Genomic DNA, 15,155 nt, shown 5'->3' on the forward strand with positions numbered 1-15,155 from the left:
CATTCTCTTTATTATGCAGATTTATATACATGGGATTCGATATTGCCATGGAACAGCATAGCTGGTCCCATGTTGGATTTATATTTTTCTCAATTGTATCCTTGAGTTACTTGTTATATATATATAGATTCAGTTTTCCTTGATATGCAAAAATTAACCAACAATGTCCTTAACTTGTTCCATTATTACCTTAGTTGTTCATTGGAATTGCTAGGTATGTATTTTCTGCCTAATCCTATAGTTGATACTAATGACCGGGTGAAATTTTTCTGTTTTTGCTTGATTGTTATCACATGTGGGTGACAAAGTTTTAAAATGATTATGCATAAATTTTATACCTTTTTATGTTTGTTTTGTGAAGAGCTGCAAATGTGTTTTCTTGTGGCTACTTGGTGAATATGTTTAGGCCTGTGCATCGTCAAATACCACCGAAGCATCAGAAAGCACTTTGGTACAGTGGTCAGTGGATAAGAAACTTTTCATTCTTTGATCTGCCTTCCCTTGCTTCCTTCCCCAAAACACAAACACACACAGATGGCTTAATGTTCAAACTCATGTATGCCATCTGTGATTAGGACTTCGAGGGGCTATGGCTTTTGCTCTTGCGCTGCAATCAGTTCATGATCTTCCAGAAGGGCATGGTCAGACTATTTTCACTGCCACCACAGCAATAGTTGTTTTGACGGTAGGTAAAATATTTGTTCTAAATAAACCACAAATTTGGGAGGACCTGTAAATGAAAAATATGCATTCAAGAGCATTATTTATCATTAAAAAAACATTTTTCAAATTTTCTGATTCAGGACATCATAGAAGTTGTCCGTTGAAAAATTCAATGGTCTTGCAATTTCCTGAAGGATTTGAATGTTTTAAGAACATAACTGGGTTTTATGATAGTTTTCTCCACTTTGCATGGATCTTAGCCTTATAATATGTTTCTGCATTGGTTTCTTCTATTAGATTCTGGGTTTCAATGTCCTTGTTCATGGGGTCCTAAAGTCGTTCTGTTTTTCTTGTATCTGTTATTGCTGGCTCTTTTCACAGATAATAAACGCATATACCTTGTTGGTTACTTACGCGATTCAGTATGAATGTTATTTTAAGACTTTAAGTATTAAAAGGTAAATGCTTATGACCGGACCAGGGACAATTGCTAAGAGAAAATGTGTATTAAATTCTTACTGAACTTGTGTATTTGTTATTGCTGAGGGAAGTTTGATAATTATGTGGTGCTGTCTTACAGCCAGTATATTCAAGATATGAATAAGCTCAACTTTGATTAGATGTCTGACATTTCTGGCTGTATGGGAACTTTGCAGGTCTTGCTGATAGGAGGATCAACAGGTACCATGTTAGAAGCTTTACAAGTTGTCGGTGATAGTCATGATGACTCATTGAGTGAAGTAAGTATATTAGTGGATAATTTATAGCCCACCTGCCTGCATGCTGGTGATGTTACATTTGTGAATCAGTTTATATAATTTACTACTTCCTCCTAAGTTTGTGTGGGTTCTAACTAACAACAGAAAATATGAACATTATCCCTGATCTCTCTTGCTAGCAGTGATATGTCAAAAATTATTATTCACAATTTGACAAATCAAATTGTTTTTTTTTTTTTTTATCTAATTTTTTTTTTTTACTGGTTCCAGAGGTTTGAGGAAAACAATGGCTATATAGCTCCTTCTTATGAAGACGCATCATCATCTGGGAACAGATTCAAGATGAAACTCAAAGAGTTTCACAAAAGGTACCATAACTGCCATCTGTTGTTGAACTATTACTTGAATTCATTTTGAAGTTCCTTAATTTTATTATGTTCTCTGGGTTCTTTCCTGCAGCACCACGTCATTTACAGCACTAGATAGGAACTACCTCACTCCGTTCTTTACAACTCAAAGTGGCGAGGACGATGAGCATGGTAAGATAGAGAGCATAGACTATAGCTCTTCTAGTTAATATGCTACAAAAAATAAAAATTCATGATATGACTAATGATTAACAATATGGGCGTCTGATTATCGAAGAACTGCTATCCTCACGGCAGGCGGCAAGTGATCTATCTGCTTTGATGATTAGCGATTAATAGCATACAATTTAATTTAGCATGTCATGGCATCTGGAATATATTCTGTCAATTCATTATTATTCTTGCAAATCATAGATCACATTGTATTTTTCTTATAAAACTGCCTTTTTCATCAAAAGCCCGTGCAATGCTTTTGCAGATGAACTTTTCCACGACTCCAGAAGAGGGAATTTTTGAAGCCATGTACTATAAGGTGGAAATGGCATACATGGAAAAAATGTTCAACTGGCAAATGAAGTTGGAGATGGCGACCAATTTGCCATAAAATGTGGACATCTATCTTTGTCTTTAGGATTATTCCTTTATACCATTGTAAGCACTATGATTCAGTATAGAAACAGTAGGTCAAAATAGGGTTGAACTCGCTTCACTTTCAAGCAGAACTACCTAGTTTCAGTACATGGTGTGAACTGCTCAATACTGGCGAATGAGATTTATTGAGTTGTACAAGTTCAATTGAATTCTATATCTATATGGATTAAAATCCTAGTAATAATCTATTATATATCATTCCTGATTTTGCTTCAAGTTTAAAACCTTTGTTTTTTTATCCAATTAACTATTTTCGATCTTCTTGTTTTTATTAATAAAAACGAGAAATGCAATGCCTACTTTTTAGTAAATGTTTAGTTTTGGCTCGAGTGTCATTTATATGCTCCCTCACGTCTAGCCCAACTCGTCAATGACTTGGCGAGGGAGCCAAGCGACTTGTATAGGGACGACAAAATTCTCAGCTCTATCTCGACCTCTCCACTCCATTTTCGTCCCAACACTCGCGGGCCTCGCCTACTTGAACCCTGGGTAAAGGAAAATGAAATGTCAAAAAGAACATCAGCAAGTAGTAACAAAATATTTCAATTAAAAGATATTTATTAACTATAAGAGTTCAGACCAAAATGTTAAAATGAAGGATCGCCGCCTCTTGGAAATGTTATAATCGTAGATCGGTTAAATTGATAATTAACCCGGAGCCGGACGTAAATTTCAAGTCTTGCCCATCAGTCATCCCACTTTCTACCCGAGAAAAGGATCCGTTATCCGTCCCATCCTTGTACATATTTAAAACTCATAACGGCTAGAATTTCAGTCTTTTTTTTTTCTTAATTCACGTTTCTTTACACGAAACTCCCCCTCGCTACCTTTTTCCACTCTCCCCGTCGGCCTTCGAATTCCGTCTATACAAATTAATTATCATTAATCTTTGTCGGATTGGATTAATCTCTTCGGGCGAAGTGGAAGATAAATGACAGAATCGACAGCCACAAGTGCAGCCGATCCATCGGCGGAAGTTGGAGTTCCGCCGCTACCCCAACGGCGGCCGAGGGTGCGGGAAGTCAGTTCACGATTCATGTCACCTTTGGTTCAATCCAGCGCAACCCCAACTCCTACGCCTTCTGGAAATCCGCGATCCAAATCCGTCCACCGCAGGCAATCATCACGCGACGAGAATCAAGTACCGGAAACCACACGTAGCTTAGACACCCCGCTCATTCCACCCCACACTGTTTCCCAAAATAAATCTTTAGGAACAAATAGTGTATCTACTGTTCAAAAGAAACAGCAGCAACAGCGGTTGAGGCATTTTAAGGAAATTGGGGAACAAAATCAACAGCAGCAGGCGGCTTCGGGTGTTAAGATTTCTTCGAGGCCGGACACGCCGATTGCCATTGGAACCGATCGGATTGTCCCATCGAGGTATAGGCATACTCCGCATAGTGTAAGTCGTGGCAATCAGATGAATAGTAGTAATGGATGCTCGGCTGTTACGGCTGCCACAAGGCTATTGCAAGAAGCAACTTCTGGTAACAACAATTACAGAGAAACCGTGGACAAAAAGCTTTCTAGAATTTCGACATCTAGATATGATGACTCGGATTCTTGCAGTGCTGCTAGTAGTCAGGGTAGTTCTTCGTGCCCCAATTCTCCTCTGTTTTTGCAGACTACCAAGTCCCGGAATCTTCCTGAGACGCGCTCTTCTGTGCCAGATGTGGATAAATGGCTTGCTGAGAGGAGTTCTTGCAATGCTGGTAAAGTCTCTAGTGATTGCGCTCGTTCATTGAATTTTTCGTCTTCTGTAAAGATGGCCGGAAATCTCTGCCTGCCTCCACACCCATCGTCATGTGTGAGACTGGGAGTTGACGCGAGGAAAGGAAGGAAGGTCTCTAATCATCAAGAAGATGTACATTCTCTAAAGATGCTTTGCAACCATTATCTGCAGTGGCAATTTGTGAATGCAAAAGCAGAGGCTACTGTTAATGCTCAAAAAAGGGAAGCTGAGGTGTGTTTCCGTTCTTCTTTTCAAATTGTCACTTTAATTTTACAAAATGGATAAAGGACTTGCTCCTTGTTATTAGTCTATGATTGAATTATTAATCATGTTATTTCATTTATGTGCAGATAAAACTTTACTCTCTGGGAAGTAAGATATCCAGTTTACGTGATGATGTGAAAAAGAAGCGCAGTGAACTTGGGATACTGCAAGGAATTAAGACTTTATCCATGATTGTTGAAGCTCAAGTAAGGCTTGATCGCTCTTTGAGTTTATTTCTATCTAATGTTCTGACTATTATGTCAAAGGCATAGAAAATTTGTCTGGTCACAGTTGCATTTATTGAAATGAAATATTTTGTACATACATGTTTCTATTCTAGATGGCAGCCACGAAGTTCACTTTTTAAGAGCTTTCCTTGATGTCCTACTAAATTCTAGATCAATTTTCAATTATATGTATAAGCACTGCCGACTTTGTACCTGGAAAGATCTTCTCACAATGCCGTAATATCAATTGGTTATCCAAGGTGTCAAATAACATGGTTGATATTCCTTTTGATTCACTTCATTATTTTGCTGCTGTTTCTGCCAGTAATAAGACATTACAATTATCAATCATTTTCGAAAAATGAACGCCTTATTAAAAAGAGAGATGAAATGGTCAACAAACTAAAAAAAAAAAATGAGAAATCTTTTTTGTTGCATTTGTTGTCTTTCTTCTTAATGGTTTTTACACCTATAGAAGTGCAAATTCGGTCATTTTGAGAACTCTTTTTGCTCACACGATCTTATTCTTTTGTCTGTGTTGCTCATGTACTTTTCGTATATTATAGATGCCATATCTGGATGCGTGGTCTGCTTTGGAAGAGGATTACTCAATTTCTTTATCAGGCATATCAGATGCTTTGCTCAATTCCTCACTAAGAGTTCCAGTCAGTGGGGAAGTCCAGGTGAGATTTATTCTGCTAATTAAAAGTGCATAAATTTCCATCTATATTCGCTACATCATGTAGGGAACTGTGAACCATGGGGTAACCTTTTCCAGGTTGAAGTGAAAGACTTACAAGAGGCTTTTAACTCAGCTGTAAAGGTGATGGAACTGATAGGTTCCCATGTCCAGAGATTTATGCCAAAGGTAAGACAAAATGACATACTCATGTTAAAACACACCATAGAATGCCGAAATTGTGGAGGAAATCATACTGTATAGAATATTTTTGAATTCTTTTTTGGTTCACTGTTGGCCGGACGGGCGTGTAAATTTGCAAAAATCCGATAAATGCTGCATGGTAAATGCAGGCTGAAGAAGTGGATACCTCAATTTCTGAACTAGCTCGGGTTGTCAGTGGAGAAAGAGCCCTTATTGAGGAATGTGGGGACTTATTATCCAAGGAATATACAGCACAGGTATGTCTATCTATGATTCAACAAATAGCACACACGGCTTAATGTTCAAACTCATGTTTTCTAAATATTGTACGCAACAGTTTTTCATTTATTTCCTCTAAATATTGTTTACTCTTTCATTTTACCTCTTTGCATCGAAGTTCTTTTTCATAATAAACACAATTGATGAAGAAAATGTCAAAAAGAAAACAAAGAAGGGAACTGCAGCAGAATATTATGATCACAGTCTTTCAAAAATATGACCTTAAATTATTGTTCAACATTTTCAGGTGAAAGAGTGCAGCCTAAGGGGTGCTTTGATCCAATTACACGGGAGTAATAATAGTCAAGCGCAGCAAGAGTGAAACATAGAGGAATTTAATCCACTCATTGAACTCTTAGCATCAAGAGTTCCTAATTGAGTTTTTTCTTTTTATTTTTCTACTTGAAACTTATTCTTTTAGTAATGGAAGAAATAAATGATTTTCTTTTTCCAGTTATCCTACCATGGCTTTCGGGTTTCTCTTGATTCTGCACAAATTCTGCTAGCAAAGTAATTAAGAAAGAAATTTGCAGATATTTTATTAGAATTTGTGACAAATGGGGGACGAAAACTAGGGAAATTTATAGGTATGGCTGAATTATAGACCTCAAATATTAGCAATCCATTAACAATATTTGTACTAGGATTGACGGAGCAAGTTTAGACAAATTTTTACATTGGAAATGACTAACATGTACATTTTGAAACTGTAACCTTTCTCCTCTACGGGACTTGGAAATGACTAACATGTACATTTTGAAATCCTATCCTTCATGTCGGAGGATATGAATCCTAGGTGTGAAAGAATGTAATGGGCCCTTTAATTTGGACATTGAGGAGGACAACTCACTGTGGTTTTCGTCTAGTTTAAGGCATGTAAACAGAACCTCACAAGTCAATTTGAAATGACCTCTTAGGTTGTTATCCGTATAGCAGAAGATAATCTATCTATATCTTAACCAACGAATATTTTTCTTGGTGAAATAAACGATGAGGGTCCCTAATTTGGATTAATGGAGGACAAATCACTTTAATCCACTAGTTGTCATTGAGGTCTGTAAGGAGAACCTCACGAATCAATTTGAAACTTTATGGACAACATAGAGGTTAATCATGCTGCACTCTTATCTTATCGACAACATATTTTAGGGTGTCATCAACTAAAATTTTAATGAATTTTAAAATATTATAAAATTTATTGAATTTCTTGATTTTGAATAGATTTTCATAGAATCGACACCAACTAAGATTTTGATGGATTTTAAAATATTATAAATTTTATTGAATTTCTTGATTTTGAATAGATTTTCATAGAATCCATAAGAAACTCATTAAGCGGGGTCTTTATTTGAAATTTCTTTAGTATTGAAACCCTTATAAATTCACGAGTTATTGAAGAAACCAAAATTTTAAAGAATTTCATTGTAATTCATTAAAATCACAATTGGGAACACCTACTCTTAATTGAGGACAATTAAACGCACTTAAAATCTCAGTTGAGTACACCCTACTATCCTTATAAAAGGTTTGGGAAGTGATTCCCTCAACTAGTATGTTCAAAGGCTGAAAATAAGAGAACTTTCAAGGAGTTCGAAGCAATGGGAATGCTTTTTCTTCTGTTTTTCACTCTCTTGCTTGCAAGAACATCGTCAATTAGAGTAGCTCAAGGCATGTTCTTTCTATGATTATCAGCTTACGACCAGTTTACAACACGTTTTTATATCGATGCTTTCTCTGAATATTTTTTTTCCCAATTTTTTTTGTGCAGAAGTTGATGGCCAACATCTCAAATATCCAGCTTTACACCTGCCTTTGTTTCATATGCAAGGAAGGCACTCACTTGAGAATTCTGAGCCTCCCCTGTCCTTTTCCGAGGCACTTGCATTGGACGAAGCTCGTGTTAAATCTCTCAATTCCAAGCTTATAAAGAATAACCAGACAGCAGCTCGAGAATCAGGACATTTAGTTGATCCAGAAGCTGTTACAGTTCCTCTAAACCCCGGGGTGCCCATTGGCGTTTTAAATTACTACACGAAAGTGGGCTTGGGGACTCCACCAAGTTTCTATCCCGTGGTTATCGACACGGGTAGCTCCTTCTCCTGGATCCAATGCGAGCCCTGCGAGGTGTATTGCCACCCACAGGTCGGATCCCATTTTGATCCCTCGAGTTCTACAACGTACAAATCCCTATCATGTGACACAAGCCAATGTTCTTCCCTCAGAGAAGCAACTCTCAACAGTCCCCACTGTTCTTCTTCCAATACATGCATGTACGTAACCAGCTATGGTGATAAATCTTACTCTAAAGGGTACCTTGGTCAAGATTCACTAAGCCTGACAGCGTCCTCGGAGCCAGCACTAGCTGATTTTGTGTTCGGATGTGGACAGGATAACGAAGGCCTATTCGGTCAATCGGCAGGTCTGTTTGGCTTAGCACGAAACGAACTGTCAATGTTTTCCCAATTGTCCACCAAATATGGAAAGGCGTTCTCTTATTGTCTCCCAACAACCGATGGCCAAACTGGCAGTGGAGGGTTCCCATCCATTGGGACTACTACTTCGACGACTTATAAGTTCACTCCAATGTTGACAGATTCTCGGTTTCCTGGCTTGTACTTTCTGAAGCTATCAGCAATCACAGTATCTGGCAAGCCACTAAATGTGCCATCATCGGAGTACAACGTGCCTACATTCATCGACTCAGGCAGAGTCATATCACGTCTGGCAGTGCCCATATACACAGCATTGAGGGAGGAAATGGTGCAGATCATATCTTCCAAATATCAGATGACAAGAGCCTATTCCCCTTTTGATGCCTGTTTTGAAGGAAGTTTGGAATCCATATCAACAATTGTGCCTCTGGTTCAGTTAATTTTTCAAACAGGTGGTGAGCTTAATCTTGCTCCCCGAAACATGCTCACAAAAGTTTCAGAGGGCACTACTTGTTTGGCCTTCGCAAGTAATTCCAATATGGCCATTATTGGGAATCATCAACAGCAAACCTTTGATATTCTTTATGATATTTCCAATTCAAGAATTGGGTTTGCAGCCGGTGGCTGCAGCTAGTGGCACCACTCAATCCCTTTACCATGGCACTGCTGCTTATATGCATAAAGGGCGCATAATTTGTGCTTAAAATAATGCTTTGATTATGGTTGATGCATAAATGTAGATATTGATGTAATAAAAGCCAATTTAAGGGTGAAAATAGCTCCATATCATAATCTTCACGCGTTCCAAACCGATGCCGATAGCCAGCAATTCGTTCTCACTAACTGCAGAAAAAGTCCATATAAACATGATGCCTTCAAGAAAATGGCACGTCCACGGCCATGTTTTCCCTAGGAGGTAGACAATTGTTCATCAATGGCCCCACTCGAAAAGCACCCCAGCTGCTAATTCACTTCTCTGCTACACTAGTCAGCATTATTTGACAACGCAAGAGTTGATACCAAACCGATCCATGATCCTGCCACCTTTCTTGAACATGTAATGCGAATCCATGCAGAAGTTTCTTATCCAAGAATAAGCATGCATGTCCCAAATGATCACATTAGACAATCCATATACGAATAATTCCGGCAACGGTTGTACTGAAGAAGGCTACCATAAGTGCGATCCCACACCCCAATGAAGAGGGATTCTGTATCAGGACTGAAAGAGACTCCAGAGATCTCGCCAAAAAAATCAATCTCCTGCTCTTTCTCGTAACCATTCTTCACATCATAGACGTGGACAAAATCGGCTGGTTCAGCCATCGCCATAAATTTCCCATCAGATGTAAAACGGATTGATCGAATGGCTCCCAGATTTCCTTTGAGAACAGCGACAGACTTTGACAAGTTTCGAGCATCCCATACACGGCAAGTCTTGTCTTGGTTCCCAGTGGCAAACAAGTGACCATCCGGATGCCATGCAGAAGCAAAAGAAAAATCCAAGTGTCCGTGTAGGGGCATGACAGTCTAAAACAAATCACAATGTAGCAAAAGAATACCTTGATAATTTGGTCCGTAAAATCTACATCAATTCCATCCCACTGCCAACATATTAAATCTAGAAACTAGATATAACAGAACAAATTACCTTCCCAGTTTGAGAATCCACAAGCATCCCATCAGGATTGTCTCCAACTATAATAATGAGTTTACCATCCGGGTTCAAAGAGGTGTGCTGTAACAGAGAAAAGTTGCCTTAATATGCACCTTACTTTAATGAACGAAACAACATAAAATTGCCAACCAATTCTTTATATATAAAGCATATTAGTTCAACTTGTAGGAGCACTTTGCCACAACGTATGCTGTAGAGAAAATGTGCTATTTTTTCTAACATATCTACATATTCATGGATCAATATTAGCCAATCAGGACATAGTAATCATTTTTAAATGAGCAGGTTAATAAGCCATTAAATACTACAATTTAGCTCATGCATTATACTATTGGTCAGAGCTCAAACCCCTGGCTCATATAGATATAGGAACCTAGTGTCACCATCTGCGGAGAACATTTACAGACTGTGTGGAGAACATGTTGGAAGTTGATTTCTATTGCCATGCCCATAATGGGAATAAAGTTTTTTGAGGAACAAAACTTACATTTACAGGCCAAGGATAAGAAAAGTGCTTAACAAGCTGAAACCTCTCCATGTCAAAGTCTCGAACTCCGCAGTCATTATTTGAAGCCGTGAAATGAACAGCGCCACTGGTGATGATTTAAATGTAACAAGAATCAGAATAAGTAACAAAGTATATCTCAAAAATCCCCAAAGAGTAGACAGGGAGTTTAATTTGGTATCGTAAAGAAGAATGCAGATCACCTTGGACTGTTATAGATATCAATTGCATTGGTAATTGCATTATCCTCATAAGTTATCCTGGTACAAAAGCTCACGCCAGGCCGGTCTAGATCCTGCATCAACATGGAAAAATTACTTAAGTCAGTGCTCAATGAATATCTTCACCATTTCCAGCGGGGTTTAATGTTTTTTACTTCTAAATGTCTCATACTCGACATGCTACAGCACAACCACTAAACAGAATAACTGTCTTTTGAACAAGAGAATAAAAGAGAACGAAAGGACCTATTGGCAATCGGAAACAGCAAGTTCTCTAATGCAGGTATGAAGTTAAATGCCTTCCCGCATATGTTATACACACATCAAAAGAATGAACTACCTTGCATATGAGCTCTCCCTGGAATCCCCCAGCAATCAACAAATTGTCACGCACTGCTAGAGTACTAATTTGAGTCTGAGTAAATCCTTCCAGTAAACTTCCAGGATGTTTCTACGAGACACAGAAAAGACGCCCAATGATTAAAATTCCAGAATTCTTAATTACCAGAAAGGAAATATCAAAATCATAGACAAGAATTTTCAAAAACCCAATCCTAGTAAGAAATATGCACCTCGCGTGGAGCAACATGCCCAGAAACATTAAGAACTTCAGTCCTCTTGGATGCCAATGAAGACCAATGCGTTATTACATAATGTGACATGAGGTAAACATCATGCTTTGACGTAGACCAAACCAAGTTCCTCAACTGCAATGTGAAACAATAGGTTGATGAGAAAGAGTTCTATCCAAATAACCAAAAAAGATGCTCTCACACATGTTAGGAAGTATTATATATACTTGCTCAAGAGACCAAAAGAAATATTTGCACTAGCATACAAATTGGACTGAAGACTAGACTTCACTAAGCCCTTGTTTGAGTCCCAATATTTGGTAAAAATAGATTTTGGAATAGTGAATTTTTGGTAAATATGTGGTTGAAAATGAGTGTGGAAAAAACTGTATTATTGGAAAATGTTGCTCAAACAAGGGCAAAATAACATCTAAAATCCACAAGACTCTTCATTATCTTATGTAACGTTAGCAAGTTTTTCAATTTGCATCATTGCACAGCATATCAAATTAATTGGACGGAAAGGTCTGAAAGAGAGTTAGTATTGGGAAGTGCGACAGCATGAAATTCTAACTTGACTTAATATGAGAAGTTCCTTGTTAAAACATTGAGATCTGCTCCAGATTATATTTTCCATCAAAATTTTCAAAGATTTCTCGAAAATTGTCAATGAAGGAAATATGGCTATTACATGTCATAAGAGACATGAATTTCTGCAGTAGCTGCCCCACACTCACAAAAAAGGATTAAAATAATATATACGTTTATATATTTGGCTTCGAGCTCTTGCAATGGTAGAGAGAAGGGTATAGAATAACGTTACATGTAAACTCATAATATTAGATCCATGGTTACACACCTTAAGAAAACCAAGCTTAAACCAAAATTTTAGGAGTAAATACCTTTAACATAATTATCAAGCACACAATTCTCATATATCATAACTTAAATGTTTCATCAGATTATAGCAAATCCGTTCTTTCTGCACTATGCCATAACACACAGTCACAGATATACAACTCTTTGGTCTTATACATACACATAACCAAAGTTCAAGGTAATAAATCTAAAATTGCATGCACACAGGCAGAAATGCTACTATATCTCCAACATTACAAGCAAGAGTACGAAATTAACAGATCAATTTGAAGCTTGAAAGGATCCAAAGAAAATCTCAAAGAAAACATATGATTTACTTGAAAATGAAGGATGGTAGATTTCACAGATCTTGTGTTCTGTCGGAACTCATAGTACTCTCCACCTTTCCTTGTTGGTTTGCATTCCTGAAAAATCCAATGTAGAGCAATAAATTAATAACTATCTGTAATCTGGAATCAAAATTATCATCTTTGCAGTTTGAGTTGAAACTGATAGTTACCTTCAGTGAACCCTCTCCAGAAAGGGGTATATTCTCATAATTCTTATACTGCTGTAGTCTTGTCTGCCTATACTTTTCACGGGAAATGCTTAGTCTCTCCCATGGAATTCCTTGAATATCTTTCCCTCTCCTTGCCTCGGAAGCAGAAGTGTCTGTTATCTTGTTGTCCTATTTCCATAATTCAGTTAAATCATCTCAAAGATAGCAAAAACCATATGACAAAAAGCTTAAAAATAGCAATGTCCACAGTTAATAGTAATGTTCATGCATTTAAATGTTACACGAGGATGTATTTAATCATAGATTAAACAGACCAAATTTTCATATTCATTCTCATCATCTTCATCAGTCTCTGAGTCTCCCATCATTCGACCAGCAAAATACATATCCTCATCAACTTCCTCCATTTCATAATTGCCATCAGCATACTCCATTTCTTCCTCTTGATAGGACACTTATTTTTATCTTTCAACTCCACTGACTGGTAGCTGCACCAAAAGCAATATAACAAAAAATAATTACCAAAATGAGACATTGTGATTTGATTATAGAACCAACACAATCATAAAGTGTGAAAAAATTGAAACTTTGATATTTGAATTACAAATTTTTTTCGAGTCCCATACATATAACACAAGAAATTAACACGTTTATCAAGATATCCGAGTAATTTAGCATTATTAAAAGATACAAAATTTTAAAAAAACACAGTATTCGAATTTCAAATGACAAAAAATAAAGATTATTATTTTTAAGCCCGAAATATAGTCCACCCCATAGAACTGAAAAAGGAAAACGAATTATTACATGACATGAAAAAGCTATTGTTATAAACAGAACGAACCCTAGCCCGACAGAGGTCAACATACTGAAAACGCATAGGACATGAATTACAAAATAGAAAATAGAAAATAACGAAACAAAATTTCAAGTGAAAAAAGATGAGAACTTTGATGCTGACCTTCGAATTTCAACAGCCCCTTTTTTCCCAAAAAATAAAAATTCCAATAAAAAATAAATTCTTGCAAATGATAGCGATTGTGAAATCGTGAGAATCCAACCGAACAGATCTCTGATTTCCGGTTAAATTTTATACCAGCAATCTGTTCCGAAATATCTCAATTCTACGAAGCCTGAAATTGGATCTGTACGAGTCCAAGGGTGGGTTTTTTCTTTTGATTTTGGTAAATTATTTTTGGAGAAGCTAAAATTAAATAATTGGACTAATTTGTGTCCATTTCAGTATTGGAGGCATTGAATATCTTTTGCTTTGATGTGATTTTACATTTTCTAGTGGGTTGGGTTGGGTTGAGTTGGGTTGGGTTGGAGTGGCCAGGGCAAGAGATGTGGTGTCATGGGGTGGACATAAGATTCATTGCATTGTATCCAAGTAAACATGTAAAATAATCGAAATTTAATTGAGTCAAAATTTTAACGACCAAATAAAAAAAAATCATCCACTTTCTTTTATACACTTCATCAATCTATAAAAAATTATGTAAATGATGATATACAACAAATATTTTTCTAAGACCAATACATACAATGACATATTTAATAAAACAAATTCAACATTATTAATACGAATAAAATATATTCATTATTCGTTATTTTGTACGTTATTGTTGGGTACTATCTTATGTTGTCGTTCGGGTTTTATTGGGTGGTGAAAAATTAACTCTAAAAATTATTTATCATGTTACAATTAAATAGTCACACATCATTGAAAATATTTCAAATACCCAAAAAAAAAAAAAAAAAAAATCGATATCTACCAGCTTTGGTCATGCTACTTACGATTAAAGTAATCAACACAATGCTGAACTTGTCTTGAAATATTAGCGTCCGTTTGATTGTAAAGATGAATTTGAATTTGAATTGAATTGAAAACAGTTTTCCGGGAATTGAATTGTCTGGGAATTGTAAATTATTGTTTTTGATTGGTATAATTTTCTACATGAAAAATGTTAATATAAAAGTATTTTTTAGTGTTCGTTTAACTTTGTTTTACATGAAAATTGTCAATTAAAAAGATATATTTTACTGGTATTGAGAATGAAATTTGTTTCAATTGTCAACATAAAAAAAAAAAAATTCAAGAAAATCATCTATCTTTTGGTATTCGTTTGGCTTTATTTTACATGAAATTATCAATTAAAGGGAAATATTTTTTTACAATAATTTTTAGAATTAGCTTCCATTGCCACCAAAAAAAAAAAAAAAAAATCTACAGTAGACTAGAATTTGAATTCTCACCATATTGGTGAGAATTCAAATTATATGGTGAGAATTCAAATTCCTTGAAAACAAGAAAAAATACAATTTCCAAGAAATCTAAGAAATTCAATTACATGGTAAATATAAGCTATCAAACACCCTCTTTGTGAAAGTTGAAATCTAAATTCCATTTTCTAGGGAAAATTTTGTTGAATCAAACGATGCCTAAACATTTTAATTTAGTTTTCAAATGAGAACTATCCTATTCTGTCCAATTTCTTGATCTTGAACCTCTCTTATTTGTATAAAATCAACACTATCATAAACGTATTGGCAACGAACTTTGTGCTTATTTTAATTAGA

At 36.3% G+C, this 15,155-nt stretch overlaps 4 protein-coding genes across 5 annotated transcripts; 3 read left to right on the plus strand and 1 right to left on the minus strand.

The window, feature by feature from the left end:
• The first annotated feature begins 15 nt into the window (after nucleotides 1-15).
• Nucleotides 16-2,617, plus strand: LOC111396895 (sodium/hydrogen exchanger 5-like). Its single transcript, XM_023023492.1, has 8 exons — nucleotides 16-95; nucleotides 195-214; nucleotides 362-459; nucleotides 576-685; nucleotides 1,320-1,403; nucleotides 1,653-1,750; nucleotides 1,842-1,921; nucleotides 2,229-2,617. Exons 1-8 carry the CDS (start codon nucleotides 30-32, stop codon nucleotides 2,264-2,266), a joined length of 594 nt encoding a protein of 197 aa, XP_022879260.1. The 5' UTR covers nucleotides 16-29; the 3' UTR covers nucleotides 2,267-2,617.
• Nucleotides 2,618-3,168: 551 nt separating this feature from the next.
• LOC111396897 (protein ENDOSPERM DEFECTIVE 1-like) lies at nucleotides 3,169-6,932 on the plus strand. The gene is made up of 6 exons (XM_023023493.1): nucleotides 3,169-4,367; nucleotides 4,487-4,606; nucleotides 5,194-5,310; nucleotides 5,406-5,495; nucleotides 5,660-5,767; nucleotides 6,037-6,932. Exons 1-6 carry the CDS (start codon nucleotides 3,333-3,335, stop codon nucleotides 6,109-6,111), a joined length of 1,545 nt encoding a protein of 514 aa, XP_022879261.1. The 5' UTR covers nucleotides 3,169-3,332; the 3' UTR covers nucleotides 6,112-6,932.
• A 206-nt stretch (nucleotides 6,933-7,138) lies between these two features.
• LOC111396898 (aspartyl protease family protein At5g10770-like) lies at nucleotides 7,139-9,019 on the plus strand. The gene is made up of 2 exons (XM_023023494.1): nucleotides 7,139-7,457; nucleotides 7,558-9,019. Exons 1-2 carry the CDS (start codon nucleotides 7,388-7,390, stop codon nucleotides 8,853-8,855), a joined length of 1,368 nt encoding a protein of 455 aa, XP_022879262.1. The 5' UTR covers nucleotides 7,139-7,387; the 3' UTR covers nucleotides 8,856-9,019.
• A 14-nt stretch (nucleotides 9,020-9,033) lies between these two features.
• On the minus strand, nucleotides 9,034-13,894 carry LOC111396899 (uncharacterized WD repeat-containing protein C2A9.03-like). 2 transcript variants are annotated; one of them, XM_023023495.1, is made up of 10 exons: nucleotides 13,537-13,894; nucleotides 12,890-13,063; nucleotides 12,576-12,743; nucleotides 12,394-12,480; nucleotides 11,198-11,332; nucleotides 10,966-11,076; nucleotides 10,608-10,699; nucleotides 10,387-10,492; nucleotides 9,873-9,959; nucleotides 9,034-9,751 (listed from the first exon to the last, which is right to left on the minus strand). In XM_023023495.1, exons 2-10 carry the CDS (start codon nucleotides 13,007-13,009, stop codon nucleotides 9,338-9,340), a joined length of 1,320 nt encoding a protein of 439 aa, XP_022879263.1. In that variant the 5' UTR covers nucleotides 13,010-13,063; nucleotides 13,537-13,894; the 3' UTR covers nucleotides 9,034-9,337. The 2 variants fall into 2 exon arrangements, with proteins under 2 accessions (XP_022879263.1, XP_022879265.1); XM_023023497.1 differs by having other exon boundaries at nucleotides 13,672-13,847.
• Nucleotides 13,895-15,155: the final 1,261 nt, after the last annotated feature.

Source organism: Olea europaea, chromosome 7, assembly GCF_002742605.1.
Source record: "Olea europaea var. sylvestris chromosome 7, O_europaea_v1, whole genome shotgun sequence".
NCBI classification, from domain to species: Eukaryota; Viridiplantae; Streptophyta; class Magnoliopsida; order Lamiales; family Oleaceae; genus Olea; species Olea europaea.

What these genes read in the sequence shown, in the direction of transcription:
- LOC111396895 (XM_023023492.1), top strand. Translation starts at nt 30, where the DNA reads ATGGGATTCGATATTGCCATGGAACAGCATAGCTGGTCCCATGTTGGA. An exon ending in CAGCAATAGTTGTTTTGACG is followed by an intron (nt 686 to 1,319) that starts GTAGGTAAAATA and finishes GGAACTTTGCAG; the next exon opens with GTCTTGCTGATAGGAGGATC. An exon ending in ATGATGACTCATTGAGTGAA is followed by an intron (nt 1,404 to 1,652) that starts GTAAGTATATTA and finishes TACTGGTTCCAG; the next exon opens with AGGTTTGAGGAAAACAATGG.
- LOC111396898 (XM_023023494.1), top strand. Translation starts at nt 7,388, where the DNA reads ATGGGAATGCTTTTTCTTCTGTTTTTCACTCTCTTGCTTGCAAGAACA. An exon ending in GTCAATTAGAGTAGCTCAAG is followed by an intron (nt 7,458 to 7,557) that starts GCATGTTCTTTC and finishes TTTTTTGTGCAG; the next exon opens with AAGTTGATGGCCAACATCTC.
- LOC111396897 (XM_023023493.1), top strand. Translation starts at nt 3,333, where the DNA reads ATGACAGAATCGACAGCCACAAGTGCAGCCGATCCATCGGCGGAAGTT. An exon ending in CCATGATTGTTGAAGCTCAA is followed by an intron (nt 4,607 to 5,193) that starts GTAAGGCTTGAT and finishes CGTATATTATAG; the next exon opens with ATGCCATATCTGGATGCGTG. An exon ending in CAGTCAGTGGGGAAGTCCAG is followed by an intron (nt 5,311 to 5,405) that starts GTGAGATTTATT and finishes AACCTTTTCCAG; the next exon opens with GTTGAAGTGAAAGACTTACA.
- LOC111396899 (XM_023023495.1), bottom strand. Translation starts at nt 13,009, where the DNA reads ATGGAGTATGCTGATGGCAATTATGAAATGGAGGAAGTTGATGAGGAT. An exon ending in CTACCATCCTTCATTTTCAA is followed by an intron (nt 11,333 to 12,393) that starts GTAAATCATATG and finishes TTCACATTGCAG; the next exon opens with TTGAGGAACTTGGTTTGGTC. An exon ending in AGGGAGAGCTCATATGCAAG is followed by an intron (nt 10,700 to 10,965) that starts GTAGTTCATTCT and finishes ATGTTGATGCAG; the next exon opens with GATCTAGACCGGCCTGGCGT.